The sequence below is a fragment of the Calypte anna genome, chromosome 2, assembly GCF_003957555.1.
Source record: "Calypte anna isolate BGI_N300 chromosome 2, bCalAnn1_v1.p, whole genome shotgun sequence".
NCBI lineage: Eukaryota > Metazoa > Chordata > Aves > Apodiformes > Trochilidae > Calypte > Calypte anna.
Window position 1 is genome coordinate 76,484,596 of NC_044245.1, and position 23,568 is coordinate 76,508,163.

Genomic DNA, 23,568 nt, shown 5'->3' on the forward strand with positions numbered 1-23,568 from the left:
TTTGCTTGTCACTAATTTGGTTGCCCACTGTCACAAAATATTCAGGCTGTGTTAAACACGCTGCACTTAACATCTTCTCAATAGGCCTGCTGAGAAGAAAATCTTATGGCAGAAATCTCCTGGGAAGAGTCAGACTGCCAAGGAAAATTTGCCTAGAACTTGGCTGTTACCCATTTATTACTAGAAACTTTCTGAAACACAGTTTGTCTATAGAGAGGCAGTCATCAGCCATTGATGCTTGTCCTGTACATTACCATGCTGTGGTAGCTACACAGATTTAAATCAATATTCAAGACCCTATAATCTGTCTGAAATAAAATCCTGGTTTTTAGGGTTGGGATCTGTTTGCCTAAGCAGAGCCTAAATTTTTTTCAGATAAAAGTTGTAATGTCGTCACTGGATTTTAGGATGAAAGCATGTTCATTAATAAGAAGAGTATGCAACAGAGTGTTTCCTTTTCTGCTGATGTAAAAGGGGTCTTGCTTTTGTTGCTAAAGGATCCCTATCAAAAGCAGGGAGAGGCTGGTAGATGAGGAGCAAGCTTTACTTGTCAGATCAGTTGTAATACATCTTTAAAAAAAAAAATAAAGCCCCACACTGCAGTTCATGTGAGATAATAATATGCTTGCCTATAAAAATGAAGCATTTACATAAAGTGAACTTAGTAATCAAAGCTTATTACCCACTGCTTTGCTGCCCCAAGGCCAGAATACAGGATGCCTATGTCAACATCACTTGAGCTACTGTTGCTCTGAAGCCTTGAAGCTTTAAAAACTATTGTTTTTAAAGGTACAATACCTTTGTAAGATCACAAGGACCCTTGGCATAGATTTGCAGTGCTTACAGTGCAGAATCATACATGATGGTTTTTTTAGGCATCCTTAAAATTACCCTTGCAATAATTGTGAGCTTTCCAGTGCTCATTGTTAAGATTCTTGTGTGATGTGAGTGTATTTTAAAATGAAGGCTTAGCTGAAGTCTCTTCTATTAGGCTTGTGCATATGCCCGAGGGATCCATAAGAAATTATCAGCACAAAGACTTGTCTGTTGAATTGCATGTCTTTCATTTTTTTCTTAAACATGGAGGAGGAGACACTATATTTTGTTGTGTATAGTACATATAACACATAATCCATATTAAATACTTCTTACCACTGTATTTTATGTTTCTTTTTTCTCTATCATCCCACAAAAATTTAACATGTAACAATTTGCAGATGGGGCTTAAGTCAAAGTTTTCTTAGTGTCTGACATTGTTAAAAGTGAAATACAAGATTATTGGACCCTGTTGTTTCTGGATCTGGTATTGGAAAAAATATTTTGTATATTTTGTACTGCATGACTGATCGGCAGTTGCTCTTAGTTCAATCGACAGGAAAAAGCAAGAATAGAATCATAGAATATGCTGAGTTGGAAGGGACCCATCAGCATCATCAAGTCCAACTCCTGTCCCTGTGCAGGATACCCCCAGGATCACACCATGTGCCTGAGAGCATCATCCAAATCCTTCTTGACCTCAGGCAGGGTTGGTGCTGTGTCCACTTCCCTAGGCAGGTTGTTCCACTTTTCAGCTGCCTTCTGGGTGAAAAACCTTTTCCTAATATCTAACCTAAACCTCCCCTGATTCAGCTTGGACCCTTTCCCCGAGTCCTGTCTTCAGACACAGAAGTGAAAAAATTAGTGCCTGTGCCATCTCTTCCCCTCATGAGGAAGCCACAGATTGCAATGAGGTCACCCCCCAGCCTCCTTTTCTCCAAACTGAACAATCCAAGTAATCTCAGCTGCTCCACATAACTCATCACTTCCAGACCCTTCACAATCCTTATTGCTCTCCCTTGGATGCTCTCCAGTAGCTTGATGTCTTTCCTATACTGCAGTGCCCAAAACTGCACACAGTACTCGAGGTGAGGCTGTACCAGTGCAGAGTAGAGTTGGGCAATCACCTCCCTTGACTGCCTGTTGATGCTGAGCTTGATGCACATGGTGCATCAAAATCCCTGTCTGTCTTTTTCACTGTTCCTGCATTCTAATACTCTGCTGAAAAAACAAAGGAGGTCCTGAGAGGGAAGAAAGCAAATGGAGAGTAAAATCTGCCTTTGTCTTTTGCTCAGTGCCATGATTAATTTCTTTTTCTATGTTTACTCAAAGATTACACGAAATTCTGAAAACTCCAATAATAAATCATGAACAGAATGTGCAGAGAGTGCTATGAAGTAATTTTTTTGTTTTTAAATAGAAGATTTTTATTGGAATACATCTGCAATCCCTGAGCCCAAAATCCCTCAGCCCTGAGCTGAGTTTAATTTGTGGGAATCTTTTGGTGGATGAGGTTTACTTTTCTTCATCTGATGGTTTCTTCTTGCTTGATTACCCTTCCCTCATTTTGAGGGGGTTTCAAAGCAAAGTTAGAGTTAAGCACAACCTCTGTGCTTAACTGTGTTAAGACTCACTGAGTCTTAACAAAAGAATCAGAATGAAATTGTAAGAAGTAAATTTTTCACCATGAGGTCAGTCAAACATTGGAATGGTTTCCCAGAGGAAGTGGTAGATTCCCCCACTTTGGAAAGTTGTAAGCCTCAGCTTTGACAGATGCTGAGACATCTCATATAAACCATAGTGTTAGGAGGGTTAGACCAGGTGATCCTTGAGGTCCCTTCCAACCCTGGCATTCTATGATTCTAGATGTTCTCATCTTCTTTATTGTCAAGCACTCTAATTTTTTATTTTTCTTTGTGCCATGCATTTTTTCTAATGAATGCATAGGGTCTTAGAAATGATTAATAATATGGCAGCAATGTTACTATTTGTCATAATTCACAGGTTTTCCCAGGCTAGTTTGACAGTTCAGTTCCCAGATTTTCCATGTTATGAGGAATAGTTAGTTTCTAAATGCTGGAGCTAAGGAAGCAGCATTTCAGTGCCATATGCATAAATTCTGTGACGATAAGCAATTGCAGAAAAGTAAGCTTTATATTTGAAGTGAGTAGTTTTGTGTTTGTTTCTTCAACCTGGTGGTGGAGAAACCTCTGCAGAAGAGTGAGGAGTCAGTTTTAAAGGCTGAGCTTTTGAGCCCTTTGAAAACTTGGCCCCAGGTGTTTTTCATTAGAATGGCAAATTTATATCTCAAAGAATGGCATCCGGGAACCTGCTGAACAGGCCGAGCTTTTCCTTCAGATTTCAATGGGTTTGCTTAGAGCAGTTGAGCTTTGTCATATACAAGTGCCAGGAACATTGAGATTTCCCAGAAGCAGAAGGTGTGGTTGGAATGAAATGCTTCTGCAACTGCTGCACAGCACTGGGAGCTGAGGTACTGGGAGGTACTGGGAGCCTTTCTGCCAGTTTTCCTCTCACAGATGTAGGCAAGTCGACTGGAGTGGCAAAAACTGGCTCTGATGAAGCTTCACCAGTCCTTCCAGTGGCTTGATTTTCCAGTGTTTCATAGAGAACAAAGAATGTAGAGGCATTTGCTTAGGAGTTTTTATTCTTCTTCCCCTCTTGGTTGTGTTTCTACAGAGGACTTGATGGTGTTGTGTGGTCTTTGCAGAAATTCTAAGAAACTACTGCCAGTCATGCAATCAGCACAGCAGAATTTTTATCTGAAGGTTGGGTTTCCCATTAAAGGCTTTGTCTACATCATCTGTTTTTTCCAACATGTGAAATGTGTTATAAACAGTTTCTAAGCACTCAGATGTTTCAATGTGCTTACTGCTGTTTTTTTTCAGAGATGCAACTTTTTGTACAAGATATTTATTTGTCTTTAAGAAAAGGGTATGACATGAAGTTGGATGGGAGATTTGGAGGGGCAACTCATTATTAGTTGAACTGACAAAGCCTCGCTGCTTTTATGCATGTTGACAAAAGGAATCTTAGGCAATTTCAAAAACCTGCAGAACCTGCTAGATCTCTGCAGAGCAAAGGTGACAGAAGGCTTGTACAGAAGCAACATTTTACTTACACTGCTGCCTTTCTCTCCACAGCCAGTGGTTTAGCGTACTGAGTCAAGTCCATGCGTCCACAGAGCAAGAGATCCGAGAGATGCATGATGAGCAGGCAAATCCACAGAATGCTGTGGTAAGTCAAAATCTGAAGAACTTTTCAAAGCAAATATTTTTTAGAAAAGAAGGAGCACAGTGGTGGCCAGAGCTGAGAATCACATCCTAGGTTTCCTTAAATGTGGTGGTAACTCTTGACACTGGCTGGAGGCTCCGTGTCCTTAACCCTGTGTCCTTAGCTAAAAAAGATGACAGTCTGACTTCTGATTCCTCTCCCATCTTTCACCTTTATGAAAAACAAGTGTTGGGGTGTTTTTTTTTCTGGTCCAGTTCCATATCACATCACAGTATATACTTGAGCTTGAAGTTTTGCAAATATACACTCAGTGAGTAAATTAAAAAGCCAAAAGTAAAAAATTTGAGATGCCTTAATTCTTCATTTAGCATTCTGTACAACATATGCTAGCAATAAATAGGATAAAATTGGAACCTGATATCAAGCAAAGGTAAAATAAAAACTACTTAATGTCTTCAGAGGTTGTTCTAAGAGGATACCATTTATATTGAGATGACACTTTTAAGTGAAAAATTCAAGTAGGTTTGGAAGTGTAGAATTATAAAGGCACTTTCTGAGGTTCCTCCAGCTTAACTAATCTTTTACTGCATCAGTTTATGTGAGTCTCCAATTTTTCCCCTCAGCAGTCTTAACCATTGAGAGAAACTGATGCCCAAATCTGCAGTTTGTTTGGCTTAATCAAAGTTGCTGCTCCTTACACCTGTGTCTGAGATGAGTTCTGAAAGTAATGTTATAATAAATGTGTTTTCCTTTTCTGGTTGGATATTTGTTTATAGGGTACACTCGATGTGGGACTAATTGATTCTGTCTGTGCTGCTGACAATCCAGATAGGTAAGTCAGAGACATGTCTGGTGCCTTTCTTTCTTTTTCTCCTTTCTCTAGCCAAAATCAGATGCTTTATACTTTAGTCTCTAAACTCTACTGCCCAACCATGCATTAGAGTGATTCATTATTGCCTCCCTTTTAATAGTACTAATCACCACATGTTAAAACATGGAATAGGAATGGCTGTGGGATTTGTGGGAGCTTCACTAACTTCCCTGACACAGCTTCAGCTTAACACTGCCTCATGTATTAATTGTTAGCTATTAAAGTGGGCCAAAAGTAGATTAAAATTTTTTTTCATTTATACAATTAATTTTCCTGGAAAAAGCAGCCTGTTTTTGAGTCATTTAGCAATATAGTAGGCAGAAAAATTAATCTTAGCAGTTTTATGTTCAGCTTCTCATTCAAGATTGTTGTATTCTACAAGAATGAGAAGTATTTCCCAGAATAAAAATGTCTCGTAACATTGAAGACAATGCAACATAAAAACTAACTGTCGGGATATTCCTGGTTCTTGAACAAGTGTTTTGGGAGATAATACATAATTTAGGTTCAGCTATGACTCTGGTTATAAGTTTACTGGCTGTGAGGTGTTACTTGTAGTGTGGGAATTTCTTCTTGCACGTGTGTGAAACAGCTGGCAGCACAAGTAACAGTGATTATAAGACCAGGTTTCTTAAACAATACAACACAAATTTCCAAAGCTTTCAAAATTTTAATTTAAAAAGACATAGATTTTTTTTTTTTAGTTCTCTGAGTCTAAATCCATGATGGAAAATTTTGAATTTGATTAATAGACTAATAATGCAACAATAGATTATTTTTATCTTGACATATACAAACCCACTATTCCAAACTCAAAAGATAGAAACTGAGCAGAGAGCCCTTTAAATCTGTATATAGACAGAACCCCAGTTCCTTTTTTTTCCTACACTTGGAAGAAGGAGAGTGGAGCCTGGAGGGTTGGCTACTGTTGATGCTAGCCTCCTGGTTGATAGCTTGACCTACCCTACCTAGTTTATGCATTAGTGCTCTCCTTTTCAGTTCTCTTCCCACAGCTCATCTTTAGCTCCTGTCCTGTATATTATATCATCCAGCTCCCTTGAGTGTGCTTCATGTAGCTCAGCCTAAAGCTGCCGTCTCTTCACACGTTTCGAAGCACGGTTAACAAAATTCTTCTGCTCAGTTCACACACCCACTTGTTTCCTCATTCACCACTGTCCCTGAGCAGTGTAGCACTTCAGCACCACACTGAATGGAACCTAAATGTTGGATTCTGATCACTCCGTGGCCCCGTTCTGTGGCACTGGTGAAAACACTGGGTTTTGGTAGCTCTTAGATAACTTTTAAGATAACTTACACAATTCTCATGCTATTTGATTTCCTTTAAGCTCCCTTCACACAGTTTTCTATTTTTTCCTCTTAATTGTTTTATTTACTTTTTTCCTTTATCCTGTCATCCATCTAGCTTTTACGTGGCACACACTGTTCTTGAAGAATGGTATTATTTGAGTGAACCTCTCAATCCCCATTTTTTTAATTGGTTCTACCCAGTTACCCACTTACAAGAAATGCAAAAGGATGGCCTGTGGGCTTCTTATGGATGGGCCAGACTGCATCATTTCTATTTTCTACATCTGATACAGTTCTTAAAGCACTGTGTGTGCCAGGGTGAAAAAAACCTAATGGTACAGGTTAAAGCAATTGTTTGTAAACTGAAAAACCTGCTTTTCTAATCCAGAGGGCCATCAGTACTTGGGCTAGTTCTTCATGCTTCAGTGGATCCTGGTGTAGGATTGGGTAGAAGCCAGATTCTCATTAAAAATAGATTGTACTCTCTACAAATTGGGTTGCACTGTATTAAAAATAAAAGAATCTGTGTTCACATGCTGCTTCACGGTAGACCTTTGTAAATTGTAGTTGGTTTTAGCTAATGTAACTACTGAAGCAGACACTCTAAACAGACCTGACCCTGAAATAGACTTCTTATTCACATCCAAAGCTGATTAAAGATTGGAGGTTTTCTCACTGTAGAATTAATGAACTAGGACTAGTTGTAATTTAATGTAAACTTTCCCACCATTCAGAGCCCTAGCATATTTGTGTGAATCCAGCATAATTGAGTCTTCTCAAATGCTTAATTTTTATTTTATTTTTTTTTTTTAGGTTTAGTGGTGTTGAATTAAATGCTTTAGAGATGGACAGTATTTGAACTGAAAATGTAAACAATGGGTAGTGTTTATGGCTATGGTGAGTGAGGTAAACAATATATATGTTGACTGTAAAGGCTTTTTCAATCTTCATTTATTTTCATAGACCCAATTCATTTGTGATCATCACTGCTAACCGTGTTCTTCACTGTAATGCTGACACTCCTGAAGAGATGCATCACTGGATAACCCTGCTGCAGAGGTCAAAGGGGGACACCAGAGTGGAGGGACAAGAATTCATTGTGAGGGGTAAGAACTGAGTGGGGCAGCAATGAAATAAATAACATCCACTAAGCTTCGAGAAGATTGTTCTCACAGAACAATCTGGGTAAGAGTTGGAGCCTCATTTTTGTACAGTGGAGTTTACTCAAAAATTAATACAGCTGAAATTATACTCCTACTGTGCCAGGTAAGACAACACTGGAATGATGACAAGCATTTTTGTAAATTGACAAAAGAATTTTTCAACCTGAACACCAAAGTTGAAAAGTTTTTGTATTAATTTTACAAAATCTTCATAATTTCATTGTGTGAGAATTTTACTAGAAGTTAGTATGTGAGCTAAACAATTCATCATTGTATTTTTGTTGTTGAAAGTACACAACTAACTTTTAACTATGTAATTTTATCCAACTCTATTTGAAAAAGAAAAGTGTGATTCGAGTCATGTCTTTAATAGGATGGCTACACAAGGAAGTAAAGAACAACCCAAAGATGTCTTCACTGAAACTAAAGAAGCGTTGGTTTGTTTTGACACACAATTCTTTGGACTACTACAAGAGTTCGGAGAAAAATGCATTGAAATTGGGTACACTGGTCCTGAACAGCCTCTGTTCAGTGGTCCCACCTGATGAAAAAATCTTCAAAGAGACAGGTAATAATTTGCTTTCGTTCAGCTATGTTTTCAGTTGCTTTCAGTTGTAATACCTAGTTATGCAAGAAATAGTGCATCAGAATATTTTAAATAATTACAGAATCTTATAATAGTTTGTGTTGGAAGGGGCCTTAAAGATCATCTAGGTCCAACTCCCCTGACATGGGCAGGGACACCTCCCACGAGACCACGAGTTTTCTTAAAGCCCCATCCAACCTGGCCTTGAACACTTCCAGGCAGGGGGCACCCACAGCTCCTCTGGGCAGCCTGTTCCAGTGTCTCACCACCCCTAAACTAAAGAATTCTTCCTAACATCTGATCTAAATCTCCCCTCTTCCAGTTTAAAACCATTCCCCCTTGTCCTGTCACTACATGGCCTTGTGAAAACGGCTGCAGTTTGATGAACAAGTCAGGTTCCTTCAACACTGTGACATTTTAAAGGGAATTGTTGGGTGAAAAACAGAGGTAATGATGTGTATAGGAGTAAAATTTCTTCTCACCAACATTGAATTTATCATAGACTGACACTGCTGATAAAGTAGTGTAAATATGCACACACATCAAAGACCTGTGAAAAGACATATGGGTAGCAGTCTCCTCATGCATTATTTTATGTGCTGAGGAACTATGAGGATTAACATTGGCAGAACAAGTATAGGGAGATCTAGAGTCCACTTTTTGCTGCCCTACATACTACATCAGAGCCAGCTCCCCTGTGCATTTTCAAAACTGGTTTTCAAGTGGGAAGTGGCTTTTTGCAAATGTGAAACAACTGTTGACAACCCTGTTAAATCTTATTGGGGTCCCTGACACTTCAAGGAGGCTTTTGCTCATGCAAGATGAAAAAAGATTTTAATTGAATTTGCTTCATAAAAAGCCTATACAGTGATGCAGAGAGAGAATTTGAACAGAAATGCTCTTCCCATTATAGTTGCCACTTAATTCGTGTGAAAGTAATGTTATTTTACAGAAGAGGTAGTTTGTGCTTTATACTTGTTAGCACATGTGCCACAGACAACGCAAAACTTGCATAGAAAGTAAGACTGTCTCAGATTTTCCTGTTACAGACAGAACTGGAGAAATAGGGTCCATAATCCACAAGTAGCTGACAGTTTTCCATAATGTTGTTTTATGATCACATTTACAAAGATTACTGGATAAAAAAGGGAGACTGCATGATAGTTGCTGTATTCTGAGATTACTCCTAGGCTTTTTTAAAGGTGATAATCTCCTGTAATGTGGTAGTATCTGCATTATGATACTTCATTAGCCATAAAATGGTGTAGCTCATGAAAAATTGCCAGCATGATCCAGAATCCTGCACTTAAGGTCTGGTGGGACTGCAGCTGTTTTCAGAGAGAAGCTGTGATATTTTTATAGATAGAGCTTCTATGATTAATGATTTTTTTACTGTTGTGCTAGGTTATTGGAATGTAACTGTGTATGGACGCAAACATTGTTACCGTCTCTATACAAAATTGCTCAATGAGGCGACCCGCTGGTCAAGTGCCATCCAGAATGTGATTGACACTAAAGCACCAATTGATACTCCAACTCAGCAGCTCATTCAGGATATTAAGGTAAGCACAAAAACAGGGGACATAAGGTTGCAAAAAGAATGGTTGCTTTAATCTTTTTTGTGTTGGTTTTGCCAACATACGTGATTTCGGTAATACAGCAGAAAACTGAGTTTTAATCACACGGTGACATGGACTGAAATTGTGGAACCTGAATGTATTCACTGACCTGATAAAGGAATTTGTATCAAAACAGTGAAAGAGCAGAGTATGCAGTATGACTTGGAGGGCAAAAGGGATAACTTTTATCCATTAAAACAGTTACATGTTTTACTGGTTTGTGTAACTTGACAGATGTTGCTATACCAGTGCAGCACAGTGTGTGGGTTTATGAGTTAGCAGCAGACTTGCTTGGCTATGTCCGTACTGAGCAGCACACCAGGATGTGGACTATGTGATTTTTTTTTTTATTATTATTTTTTATTTATTTTTATATAGCACAGTTTCAATGTCTCATGTCTACATGATGAAAATTCCATTAATTCTTACTGCCTTGTGGTTCAGTTGGAGACACTGCATGCATAGCCAGGGAACATCCTTTCTGGAGATTTTGCTAATCTGCTTTCAGGAGAGAAGATAGTGATTCTCAGACACACAGACACACAGACACACAGACAAAAAAAACAAAAAACAAAAAACAAAAAACAACAACAAAAAAAACCACACACACACAAAAAAAAAAAAACAAACAAAAAAAAACAAACAAAAAAATCAAGTCTAAATTCCAAAATTGTGAAGGCTGTTCTTCAAAACAGCAGAAATATGTGGATGTTCAGGACTGGTGGAAAATAGTGGTCACACATCTGTCAAACTGTCAAAACAGTATTTAGATGTCAGAGTAGGTGCATCAGGTTTACAGCAATAGTTTTTCTGGAGTATTTTGTTACTGTAGCTCCTGTAGGTTCTAACTGGAAAGGCCAATTTGTTGTGCTGAAGAAGTATAAAGTTGAAACAGGTTTCCTAAATTCCAGTTATGCAATACTGGGAGTAGAAATTATTCTAAAATGAAAATACTTCAAAAGATCATAAGACTTCATTTTTGTCTCCTACAGCTCTGCTGTGGCTTGTTTTTTACTTCACAGATAAAGTAACCTTATGCAAGGCCTGAGGTTAGAAGATACTGAGCATTCATAGCCTGCAGAATGCCATGGCAGCCACAGTACCCACAACTGGATTTAGCACCAAATAGTGTTGGTCACACTGGTTACCTAATTTCTTCACAGCCAACCTACAGGCACAAAACGTTGCATTATTGTTAATGCTGGATCCCAAATCCTGCCTTTTTCTCACCCCAATAGGAAAACTGCCTGAATGCTGATGTGGTTGAACAGATCTATAAGAGAAATCCCATTCTTCGTTACACGCATCATCCATTGCACTCGCCATTACTGCCACTGCCATATGGGGACATCAACCTAAACTGTAAGTTTTTCAGTCAAAGAAGCACTTTTTCTTATGAAAGACTAAACCAGAGGATGAAAGTTGTTAGTGAAATAATGGTAGGCAAAATAGATATATATTTAATACAAAAAGAAGTGTTTCCCCTATTATCTTTTGGGAGGTAGAAGACAGCAGTCTAGTATAGAGCCATGGTCTTGTGGTGCTCCTGCACAGGTGTTACAGAAAACAAGGTTGCTATTTCTGATGTAATAACAGTTTGTTGCCCTCACCAACACACTTAAGACCACTGAGTTTGAAAAACCTTGCACTGAAATAAGCGACTAAACCAAATTCATTTAGCCTTCTTGAATCATATTTTCCTTCTAAAATTTTTGCTTCTTCCTACCTCATAAGGACAGCTGCAGCAGCCACAAGTTTCATCAATTGTGATGGGATTTCATTAAATTCAGATCAAATCTCAATAGCAAAATAACTCATAAAAGTGTTTTGCATCATACATTTGAAATGGAAAAGATCAATTCTAATATCTCACATAATAAGGATCACTGAATAACATGAAGCAATTCCTGTTTTAAACCTGAATGCTTTTTCTTTCATATCTCAGTCTAAGCAGCTTTTTCCCATTTTTCTTGCGTAGTGCTGAAAGACAAAGGCTACACAACTCTGCAGGATGAAGCCATCAAGATATTTAATTCTTTACAGCAGCTGGAGTCTATGTCTGATCCCATCCCTATAATCCAAGGTATCCTCCAAACAGGACATGATTTACGACCTCTTCGAGATGAGCTCTACTGTCAGCTCATCAAGCAGACCAATAAAGTGCCTAACCCTGGGAGTGTGGGCAACCTGTATAGTTGGCAGATACTCACCTGCATGAGCTGCACATTTCTGCCCAGTCGCAGCATCCTCAAATATCTCAAGTTCCATCTCAAAAGGTGAGAAACTTTGAACTACTACACCAAGGAAAAGCATTCCTTCACTCAGTGTTTTCCTCCCTACAACTTGTACCAGTGTTTGAACATCTTGAAGATGCATTCTAAGTGAACTGGTTATGCCAAACAATTAATCTATATAAGTAAGAAAAATGTTTGATCTAGATGGAATTATTCTCATTTGAAGAATCAAGTAAAATCCCACTAAACAGAATGCATCATTTGTTAACATTCAACAACCGTCATTGACAAGAAGGGGAGGTGATTAGAAGAAGATTTTTAAAATTATCTTGCTCTCAATTCTGAGTCATTACAAGTTTCTGGTAGTTAATGCTACAAAGACAGTTCAGCTTTAGCTTTCCATTGGGTTTGTAGAAAAAAATTATCTAAGCTGCCCCACAATAAATCACAAGTTAGAACATTTCCCTGGACAGTGAAAATAAATTTTGGATATGTCAATTGACCAGCTGACTGTATATATAATTATTTTCAGAGAAGAAATCCATTCTCAAATAACTAAACTTCCTGTTTCACAGACTGGCAGCTTAAAGTAGCAATATTTGTCTCACAGGGTTCGTGACCAGTTTCCTGGAACTGAAATGGAGAAATACGCACTTTTTACTTACGAATCTCTGAAGAAAACCAAATGCAGAGAGTTTGTGCCATCCCGGGATGAAATAGAAGCTCTGATCAGCAGGCAGGAAATGACATCCACAGTTTATTGCCATGGTGGGGGCTCCTGTAAGATTACAATCAACTCGCACACCACAGCAGGAGAGGTGAGAAATGGTGACAGAACAGCTTTAGCACAAAATCAGTGTGTCCCCTCATGTGCTAGTTCCAGCCAGCAGTAGTGAAGAAACTTAGCTGAAAGCAAAATTACAAGACAGAAAATTACCTTTATTCTGGCCCAAACCAGGACAGAAGTGATGGGGGATTATATATCAGTTTCTCCTTTGAGGGGGAGGAAAGTCTTACAGAACTGCCCCCCACCCTGTTCTGAAGAAGTCCCTGCTGTAAAAGCTGTCTTTATTCTGCAGAGGATTTCAGAACTGTATTTCCCTTTTACGGGAATAATTACAGGAAAGACTAAGCAACTCAGTAGAGGCATTACTGAAGTAATTTCAGTAGATATTGATGTGTATGACAGCCAAGTTGCTTCTTAAAGCTGAAAAACTCTTGCTGAGCTGGTAAAGTAAAGTGGTTATATCTGGCCAAGTGATGGCACATACATGTATTTAGTCTAAAAATTAAAGTGGAATTAGACAACAATTAATGCTTCTGATGAGAATATCTTAGCAATATTTTTAGCCTATATGTAAAGCCTAGCTTTAAATTTTATTCCCATTATTTTTCTTACTCTGTCGTGCAGCTTTTCTACACTATGTTTTTTTCATATGCCATTTTTTATTAGGTGGTTGAAAAGTTAATTCGTGGATTGGCCATGGAGGATAGCAGAAATATGTTTGCTTTGTTTGAATACAATGGAACTACCGATAAAGCGATTGAAAGCAGAACTATTGTGGCTGATGTGTTGGCAAAGTTTGAAAAGTGAGTGCACCTCTCCTTCTCTCTCACTAATAAGTAGCAATTAAATTTCCAATGTCAGTAATGCTGAATTTTCTTTCTCTTGCTTGTGATGATGCATGTAAATTACATACATGGTCAATTTTTTGGAACAAAAGCACATTGTTTTTCTTTAAAGGAATTAGTGAGCAACCTATTCACTTGTGTTTGGTTTTCCTCCGTTTTGACATGAATAGGATAATATTTCTTACTGATACTTCCACATTTTCCTTTCCATTACTAAAGTATTTTTTCCACCATTACTAGCATTGTAGCTGCCCCAGAACTAGGAGAACTGAACTCCAGGCAGTCATTGCCATTTGTACTACTTATTGCCTAATGTCCTGTGGAAGTCATCGCAGTGCAGCTCACAACATTCTTCATACCAGTAAAATTGTAACCACCCATAGCAGTAGTGATAAAATGTAATGCAAGCCTAAATACCTGTTGGTCATCCTTATGTTATATGCATGGCTATCAGCCCCCTTTAATTATGGGGGGTGGGGAGGGAGGAATGTCTGAAGTGTTGTACAGTTACATTTTATAATAGGAGTTAATACTGTTGCTTTTATTAACACCTGACTGAGCAACAAAGAAGTTTATTAAGAGACAGTGTTAGAAACAGTTGACTGAGAAATAAGTCAACATTTTTAAGTCCTTGCATATAGTACATCAGTCAGATATACTGCTGAAAACAATTAGCACCTGTCAAAAATACCTTATTAATAGCAGGTCTAACAAATTTAGCTGATGCCTCCTTTGGATTCCTCAGATGTCAGTTTAGAAAGGAGTTTGATTTCACAGATCTGATTTCTCTCCCTCTCACACACCTGTGCAGGCTTGCTGCCACTGCTGAAGCTGGGGAGATGCACTGGAAGTTCTACTTCAAGCTCTACTGCTTTCTGGACACAGAAAACGTCCCAAAAGATAGCGTGGAATTTGCCTTTATGTTTGAGCAGGTAAAGAATAAGATTTTATTTAGGAACAATTTAAACAGGAGGAAAAAAATACAAGATCTAGTCAGCATGGGAAAAGTTTTGATTCTCCTTCTGAATGCACTACCACTTGAGCATCAAGTGCAAAGAAAGCCGATCAGTGGTCAAAATAGGCTTATCCTGACATAAGTGAGGCACACACGATTTACCTATTCTTACAAATGTTCTTACTTCTGCATTACTTATGAATTACTTTACGTATAGGTTTAAAAACACAAGTATTGTCTTCTTTTATCCACCTTAGACCCAGTTATGCAATTTTTTTCCCTGTGCTAGTGTCATATGGGAAAAAAAAAATTCTACCTGCTGCACATTCCAAAGGTTTGACTAGGTGTGCAAAAAGCTAAAATTTTAAGTCTTCTTGGTTCTGAATCTCATCCCTGATGCCACAGACCACTATAATACATTAATATTTACTAACTTTATCTGGGACCCATTGAAGATTTACTGTTTCCCCTCAGTGAGGTTTATTACAAAGCTGTCTTAGAGCTTTGCTTCTATAGATGGAATCATCATTTTTCACAGCCAGACTCTTGCTAGCAGTAAGCAAATATAGTTGCCCATTTCTTCCTAATTCACTTGAACATAGATGGCTTCCTCCCAGTCATATTTTTAGATCCTGAGTTTCTCCCCTTTGCATTTTATTTTCCTTTTTAGTAATTCAGTTGCTCTTAAATAGGCAAATTCAGTAAAAGCTGCAATAGTAACAGTAATTCCTGTTTATCAAGTTCCTCAATTGCCTTACAGTTCTGGTAAACCCCATATTACTCAGTTTAACATCTGCCAAGCTATTTGCCATATCTGATGTATTTAATCGATTATTTATTTCAAATCCTGCATTTGCCTGGCAGTAAATCTACTTCCCAATTCTCTCTTAGTCTTTTCAATGACTGGTTTGTACATTAAAAGCTACCTTTTTCCCCTCAATAGGCTCATGAAGCAGTGATCAGAGGACACTATCCTGCTCCTGAAGAAACCCTCCAGGTCCTTGCAGCATTGCGTCTTCAGTACCTTCAGGGAGATTACACTCTGCATACCACTGTACCAGAAATGGAGGAAGTCTATCCCTTGCAAAAGCTGAAGTCTCGGATCACACAGTCCACCAAAACATTTAGTGCAGCAGAGAAGGCTGAGAAGAAACGAGCCAGCTTCCTCGAAGGGACATTGCGGAGGAGTTTTCGCAGTGGCTCTGTCAGCAAACAGAAGGTTGAGGAGGACCAGATGTTAGACATGTGGGTCAAAGAAGAAATCTCAGCTTGCAGGACTAGTATTCTTGACAAATGGAAAAAACTCCAGAGGATGAACCAGGAGCAGGCTATGGCAAAGTATATGGCTTTGATTAAGGAATGGCCCGGCTATGGCTCAACACTCTTCGACGTGGAGGTAAGACCCTCTGAACATAGAAACTACACTTTATACTGTATAGAGGCTGATTTCATTAAAGAGTAGTGAAACCATAAATACAGTACCACAGTGCTCAGACAGGTGATGTAATAAAATTAGATATTAGATGTATACCCCTGTTAGCAAGCACTGCAGCTAAATGCACTGTACAGAGGGACAGAATGCAAGCCAAATGAACTGCAAACAAGTTGGAGACTATAAAAGGCTACATTAAAAAGAACACAGCAATATGCACTACAAGCAATACATACATTATAAAAAACTGTTACAGACAAGAACCGTAACAGTAAGTGTTGTGTAGCTCTCTCTGTTCCCTTTGCTTTAATTTACATTTTTTCCTCTAGTGTAAAGAAGGGGGATTCCCACAGGAGTTGTGGCTTGGAGTCAGTGCTGATGCAGTTTCTGTCTACAAGCGTGGGGAAGGAAAGCCTCTGGAGGTGTTTCAGTATGAACATATCTTGTCATTTGGTGCACCACTTGCCAATACCTACAAGATTGTGGTGGACGAGAGAGAACTGCTTTTTGAAACTAGCAAGGTAAGAGCAAGAAGGAATTTTGTTACTGTTGTGTTCCTGTTCTGTTAGCCAGGCTACTTAGTCATTTAAGTAATTGCTACAAATGCTACAGATTTATTCAAGACCCCCATAAAGTTGAAGGGAAGTAGTGAGATGAACAGAAGTGCTAAGTATATTTATTTGCTTAACCACAGAAGTGTTTTGCTGAAAGCTCATCAATTTTATATTGTTAGCATAGAAAGACATTCATTCACACACTGTCACCTTATTAAGAACTTTGCTCTCTATACTCTTTTGGCAGGTGGTTGACATTGCAAAGCTGATGAAAGCTTATATCAGTATGATCGTGAAGAAACGCTACAGCACCTCTCGATCAGTGAGTAGTCATGGAAGTCAGGGCAGCTCCAGGTGAAAACAAAACCAGTTCCACTGTGCTCCAAATAGAACGTGTCACTGCTTGGCCTCAAAACGACCTGATGATACCGATCACATCTGTTGACAAGCAAACCAAGAACAAGAGTTTCCATGGAAAATAATTTCAAATATTGTTTTAGAAAGACCACAGGGTGGGGAGGGAAAAATAGTCACATACTAGAACTGCTGGCTCATTCAAAACTTTCCAAAGCATTATTTTCAGTTGAAGTAACAAATGCCTTAAGACTTGATCCACTGCAATGCAAGCAGTAATAAGTGCCTTACAACATTCAATCCAACTTGTATTGACCTAAAATTGCAAATAAGGTCAATAGGATATTTTTTGTCCTTCCAGAACACTGAAAACAAAGTTATATTCATCCATTCTGCACTACTCTAATGGCCTGTATATGTGTTGGAATGGGGAGGGAAGAAGAGCAAGGTATATTTTTTTTGAAGAGCTGCTGGCAGCTTTCTTGGTGGACGCCAACTTTTTGTTTCCCCTTGCTTCCATGGATGTGCACATTGTGCATGCATATTTGAGTCACAGTAAAATTAGATTAATTTTATTCTGTAAATCACAAATCTTCTGAAGCAAAGGGAATAAGTGTGCAATGGTGTAAACAGTCTTTCTGTACATTTTAATAGTTCAGAGTTATAGTTGTTACAACTGTATGGCTACTTTATAAGCAGTTTTATTAACAAGTAAATTCCAAATTTTTCATACACTGATTTTACTATTGCAAATATGTATTGCCATATAAGTAGCAGAAGTTTGCATTTTGTATCTGCTGTATTATAAGGATGTAGCTGAGAATATTTATAGACTACCCTAATATGGAAAACAGTTATCAATTCAATATTCTATAATGCCATCTTAAGTTTTTAATTTTTTTTTTTTCTTTTAAAGACATCATTCTTTTATGATTCTGGCTGGACTCTCCAACCCAGACTGACTGCCAAAGGTCAGAGCCCCTTAGAGTTGACTAAAGAAAGCAAAAGTTATACAATGCAACTGTTTTAGTACAGAGTTCTTTATTTTACCTGGTTGCCTGATGAAGGTTCTTGACAATACCCTGTAAATAAATTGGGGAATATCAGCTAATAACAAGCTGATTTTGGACTTCTATTTTTGTACAGAAATACTGTAATATAAGGCAAAAGCTTGATCAAAGGTATCTTTTTGTCCACAGTAAAAAAAAAAAGAAACCTGAAAAACCTTACTGTTACTAAAAACCTCAACCTTTAAGGAATCATGCCTACTTATTAAAAAAAATAGTCCAGCAATAAAGAAAATATATGTGATGTGCTCTGTTTCCGCTTCATACTGAGCTGCATTTGCAGCGAAGCGCTCATTTCATGTGTCTTCTTGGGAGCCAAGCCAAGAACAAAGTGCAGGTGCTATATGTTATGCTTTTGCTTGGAAAGGTGCATGTGCTTCATATTGCTAATGGGGCAGGTTTCCCTCTGTGATCATAACTACCTCCTTGATCATGTATTTGGTGTCAGTTACACCATCAGTATAGAGGGGAAAGAGTGAAGAGCAACTCCACAAGTATTGTGCAAGTAAAGCTTTTGCTATTTGTGTAGCACTGATGTAAGATGACTTACTTTTACTAGCACTGAAAAGCAGTGCAGCATGCACCACACTCCTAAGTATACATAGCCTTTGGAGACTACAAGGCTCACCGTGAGAAATCCTCCACGCTGCTCCAATGGAGAGATACTTTCAGTCACTCCATCCGTGACACCACCCTTCAGTCCCTGAGCATAAACACTTGCTAAATAACAGTACTTATTTCATGCCCCCACCCTCCCATCAAAGGTGAACTTACATAAGGTTCAGTTTTGTCTGTGTGCAGTTTGTAAATGTTCAAAGAAGCTATTTACATGTCATCATCACTGGTTGGTAAAAAAAAAAAAAAAAATATTAATATGCAGTCTTGTTTGGGGTCACAATCTTGAGAAGCTGATACTGTTCTTCCAGTCCCAATTCATTTACCTACTGACTGACCTCTGGCTATCAGCCATTAGAAAGGATGTTTGTCCTTGGTCCATGCACAGAAGTGTCTGTCACTACCTCTATGAGCTTCTCTTCATTCATGCCAATTCTGCCAGCCTGCCATGCAAATATTAATTCTGTTGAGGCAAATAAAAACTTCATAGTTATTGATACTTACAAGAAAGAATGCTCAGTTTATCACAATAAATACTGCATAGTAGATTTACCTGGGTTTACAAGTAAGAACAGTGTTTCTTAATTTATAAAATATTTAAAAATTGATACTGATATTGCCTGTCCTTGAAAATTATTTTGCTTCAGTAAAAGATTATTCTAAGAATACATGAAATTTCTTGCTAGACCCAGAAATTCTCTCCTGCCTATGGTCTGGTCTGTTACAGTGACATTTGAGTGTATCTGAAGAGAGGAATTCTAATCACAAATCAGAATACATTTTAACTTTCATTCATGTTCTGAAATAGAGGTTTCTATTTTCAAAAGAACACTGTAGAAACTTACCACTACTTATACAATAAAGAGTAAATCTGTACAAGCCAATATATTGCAACTGCTACAGTCTGTGGGTTGAGTGCATCAGACATCACCAAGAGATAATTGTTATCATTTAAAGGTGTTACGGGTTCTAGGAGGACCACCACATCTTGTTTGATTCCAAGAGAGAGAAGGACAATTCTGCTCCATATATTGTGGTCTTCCAGAACTGAACCTATTGTGTATTTTCTGAAAGAATGAAAAGCAGCCATTCCTGCCCCATTGCCTAGCTCCCACCTTCAGGCTGTGATGGAGCCACTGGTCCCTGCCCTCAGGACTGGCCCTGATAACAGCACTGCCACTGACTCCATGCTGGTTGCTTCAGGAGCCCCACCTCTCCAGGCAGCTACATCCACCCTGACAAAAACCCTTGGTGGGGAACAGTAGCTTGCCAGGCCTAGAGAAATACAGCCAAAGTGGGAAAAGCCCTGGGAGCCCACTTGGTGGGCATGATGCCAGCATAAGGCAGGGCAGAAGCTATGCTGTCTAACCTATGACTAAATGGCAGTTGCAGTGGAAATGAAATTGTATATCACCTTCTTAGCACATTATAAAGCTGGCCATGCTTCAGTTCCACCCATTTCCTCAGGCATCAGCCTAGCACTTTCCCTGTGCCTTGTAGTACACATTTGTCAGGGTGCCAGAATTCTTAATAAACTTAATTACACAAGTTATGCAGAGGAAATTGCTTCACCTAAAAAGTGTTGCATCAGAAACTGAGGTTTCAAGTCCCACATTTCTGAGGCATGCAGCTATAACAGGTACACACAGGTCTGCACCAGTACAAAGACCTAACACAGACACACTGCAGTGCTGCAAGTCACACTGGCAAAAATCCATTTTATAGCAACTTGGATAAAACACTAGCAGCTTTTTCAGTGCTGACAGACTATTGCTTACAGCACATGCACTCCAGATAATCTACTGCTCTGTGAACGAAGCACAGGAATGTGCCAACCAAATACGACAGTACTGTCCTGACTATAAATAATTCTGCATGGTTCCCAGCCCTAGAAACCCACTGCATTTTACTCCATCGGATACAGGAGTACAGCTACCAGCTGGTCTGTGGTACAACTGTACTTGCAGACATACATGCAGAGCTGCAAGGTGGGTGAGACTGGAGACAGGCATTTGCAGTAGGTTGATGGAACTTTCAAGCTACTCCTATTTCTCAAACTACTGAGTTAATAATGTCGGTTTACCTCATATCACAAGTGAATATCTAATAACTTTTAATTGTGAAAGAATCCACTGAGAATCTCTCCCACAACACGTCACAATGGACATAAATAAGGCCTTTGACACATGCTACAACAGTCACAGAAAGCAAGCAGAAGAGGGCAGCAGTAATCCAAAAACGTGAGCTATACAGAGAGTAGTTTCATCTGTGGTATGATTTTACCTGGTCTTTATGAAAAGATGACAGGCTGGAGTAGAAAAAGGAGGTGGGAGTCCTGTTGTCATTCTTGCTGTCCACTAGATGTGCTATTAGGACAAGCAACAGCTACTCAGACATTCCAAATGAACAGACACTTTTGTTATAGATGCATTACCCTGTTCAAAAAGCTGTTCCTGAACTTCTTTGTAGACATTTTTCCAAAATTTCTTGCCTGAAGTTGATACATGACTAGCTTATGTATTCCTGCTCTGGCACAATCTTTTGATTTTATTAATTTTTGCTCCATGTATAATTTTTTTTACCAACTCCTCCCTCCCAGTACATTTTAGTAGTAGTAGTTGCATAATCTTCCAGCCTTCATTGTGCAGGGACTACTCAAGTTAACACCGTTTTTAAAAAAAATCCTCAAAAACAAGTTCTCCATTCTCCCTAATCAGCATTATAGCATTTTTAAACATCTATTACAGTTTCAGTTATTTAAAAACAAAGGAAGTGGGAATGGTATTGTTCTAAACAGATTGCTGCTGCTTTATAACAATGGTCTAAAATTCTTATCAACTGAAAGTAATTTATCTGTATCTCATAATCTTTCTCATTCTGTTCATTCATTCATCCCTTTCATTCTGCATGAGAATTCTAGACTAATGAAGATTAAAAGTGGAGACAAAGTGCCAAAAGTAATCAACTGACAAGTTTTCCACTAGTTCTTTAAATCAGTCCCAAAGCACATGAAGTTTTCATGTTGGTACATGTAATTTCTCTTTCTCCCATCCATAAGAGCATCCATCCCTTTCTTTATGACTATCCTACTTCATTTTGCATACACTTCAAAAATACTTTTCTTAGAATCCTGTCGCTAATGAATACATTTTAAAGGATGCCCAAACCATCCCTGGTAACACAATTATAAACTTCAGTTATTTATAGCAGTAAAGTCCCTTTAACAATTAAATGGTAGATGCTGATGAAACCCCATCTTCAAGATCTGTTTTCTCAGTTCTAAGGAAGGATCTTGTGTGCACAATGGGAAATTCCGTACAAAGGGAACTCTTATCTTCTTTTACATTCTGAAGGACATTTCCCTGACATTTTTCTTACATACCCCCTTCTGAGAGTATTTTCTCACCCATGCTACCACAATTCAGTTGTCTCTACCTGGGCATTACGCTACCTCCTTCCTCACCAGGAGCTTGTTCACTAAACCAAACATCACACCCAACTGTCCTCTCCACAAATTTCCACTAGGAATTCACTTTTTACCCTGTGGCAGGTGCCCCTGGCCCTGACAAAAGACTGGGGTGCACTAGAATGGCTAAGTCCTCACCATGCCCCTAATTCCCACCTTTACAGTGCATACTGCTGGTGGAACTTAGGCATCTTGAGAGCTGAAGTTCAGGCCCTTAAGCAATTATAGCTGACCACGAGTCCCCATCTGACCTGGGTATATGAATGGAGCCTTACCAGAGGCTATTTTGAGTCCTTCTTGAAGCAGTGGGTTTGTGACATGAAGTCTTTTCTGTGGTAGGAATACCTACTGTGGAAACTCCTCAAGTTTGAGTAACCTCAATGGGTAGGTAAGTCAACATGCAATATAGGATACTCTTCCCTCCAAAAACCCTGATAGCTTTTAGATGACCCTTGCAGCAGTGTTGCTTCCACTTAGTACTCCTCTATCCTGTAGATAGAAAAGGGGGCCAAGTCCTGTGGCATATGAATCTATAAGCTGTACAGACACCTGTTTGTGGAATAAATTGTTGTGACTTGCAGTCCATCTCTCTGGAATGAGTGGTTTTGTTCCATGGCATACCCTCAAGTGAAGTTACCTGTTTGCTACTGTCCCTTGCCAGAACACACAGACACATCCACCACCCTCATGCAGCCTTAGCTATGGAGATGACAATTCATAGCACTTTCCCTAGAAACATCTGGGGGTGCAGTTCTGGCTACTTGCACAGCAAACACCCTCTCTCCATTCTCAACTGCTCCCAATTTTGTGTGCCCCATGCTTCTTCCAGCTCTGAGAATCTCAATGTCATGAAGTACAGTTTTTAAACAAAGATCTGGAAAGATCACCCACACTGCCTGTGCCTAAAAAGTAAGTTCATGAAGTTAATGTAATAACCAAATGCATCTTTGCTCTCCACAGTATATAAAGTCTTGTATAGTTTTACCACAATGATAACATTTTTGCTTAGATCACTCTGCCTACAAATAAACCAAAAAACTAATGTACATATGAGTGTTCTTAAAAGTCTGAATTGGGAAACTTTAATTTTGCCTAGCATGCTAGGTTTATTAGTTTATTTTTTCCCTAAATACATGTCTTTGCAGATGCAGTGTTAAAAGCACCAATTTTGTCCTGCCAACTAATATTTTCTACTACAGTCCAGAATCATTATGTATATGCTAAGCAGTCTCAGAACCATGCTAAGCAGTCTCAGAACCTCAGGCAATGAAGTATTTCATTTTAAGGTCACTTACATGCTTTTGCAAGCACAAACATTTCTTAAGATTTATTTTACAAATCAACCACAGTTTTGATTTGCAAATTATCAGTTCTCAGTGGGTTTTTTTGTTATTTATATTGGGAAAGTACCTGGGAAATCTGAGATTGTACTCTGCTTAGGCTTGGCACTGCTCAAATACACAAGGTCATCAACCAGTAAAGACTCCCATCAAATAAAGCAGACAAAGAGCAGGTCAGGAAGATACAAGGAGTATTAAGTGTATGAGGAAGATACAAGCGATCTTTCCTCTCACACATCAGGGCAGCAGGAGCACTGAAGCAGAGTGCAAATCTCATCACTATTAGCCAATACGCTTGTTTTCC

At 38.8% G+C, this 23,568-nt stretch overlaps 1 protein-coding gene across 1 annotated transcript in view; it reads left to right on the top strand.

Moving 5' to 3' along the window:
- The window catches only part of MYO10 (myosin X), a 154,327-nt gene extending 135,634 nt beyond the window's left edge, over positions 1-18,693 (top strand). Inside the window, exons 29-41 of the mRNA XM_030444837.1 lie at positions 3,978-4,071; positions 4,845-4,900; positions 7,211-7,353; positions 7,784-7,978; positions 9,401-9,558; positions 10,854-10,977; positions 11,594-11,891; positions 12,460-12,667; positions 13,303-13,439; positions 14,293-14,413; positions 15,380-15,832; positions 16,198-16,389; positions 16,670-18,693. Of these exons, the coding sequence (XP_030300697.1) occupies positions 3,978-4,071; positions 4,845-4,900; positions 7,211-7,353; positions 7,784-7,978; positions 9,401-9,558; positions 10,854-10,977; positions 11,594-11,891; positions 12,460-12,667; positions 13,303-13,439; positions 14,293-14,413; positions 15,380-15,832; positions 16,198-16,389; positions 16,670-16,780 (2,290 nt within the window). The 3' untranslated portion in view covers positions 16,781-18,693. The remainder of the gene's footprint in view (positions 1-3,977; positions 4,072-4,844; positions 4,901-7,210; positions 7,354-7,783; positions 7,979-9,400; positions 9,559-10,853; positions 10,978-11,593; positions 11,892-12,459; positions 12,668-13,302; positions 13,440-14,292; positions 14,414-15,379; positions 15,833-16,197; positions 16,390-16,669) is intronic.
- Positions 18,694-23,568: the final 4,875 nt, after the last annotated feature.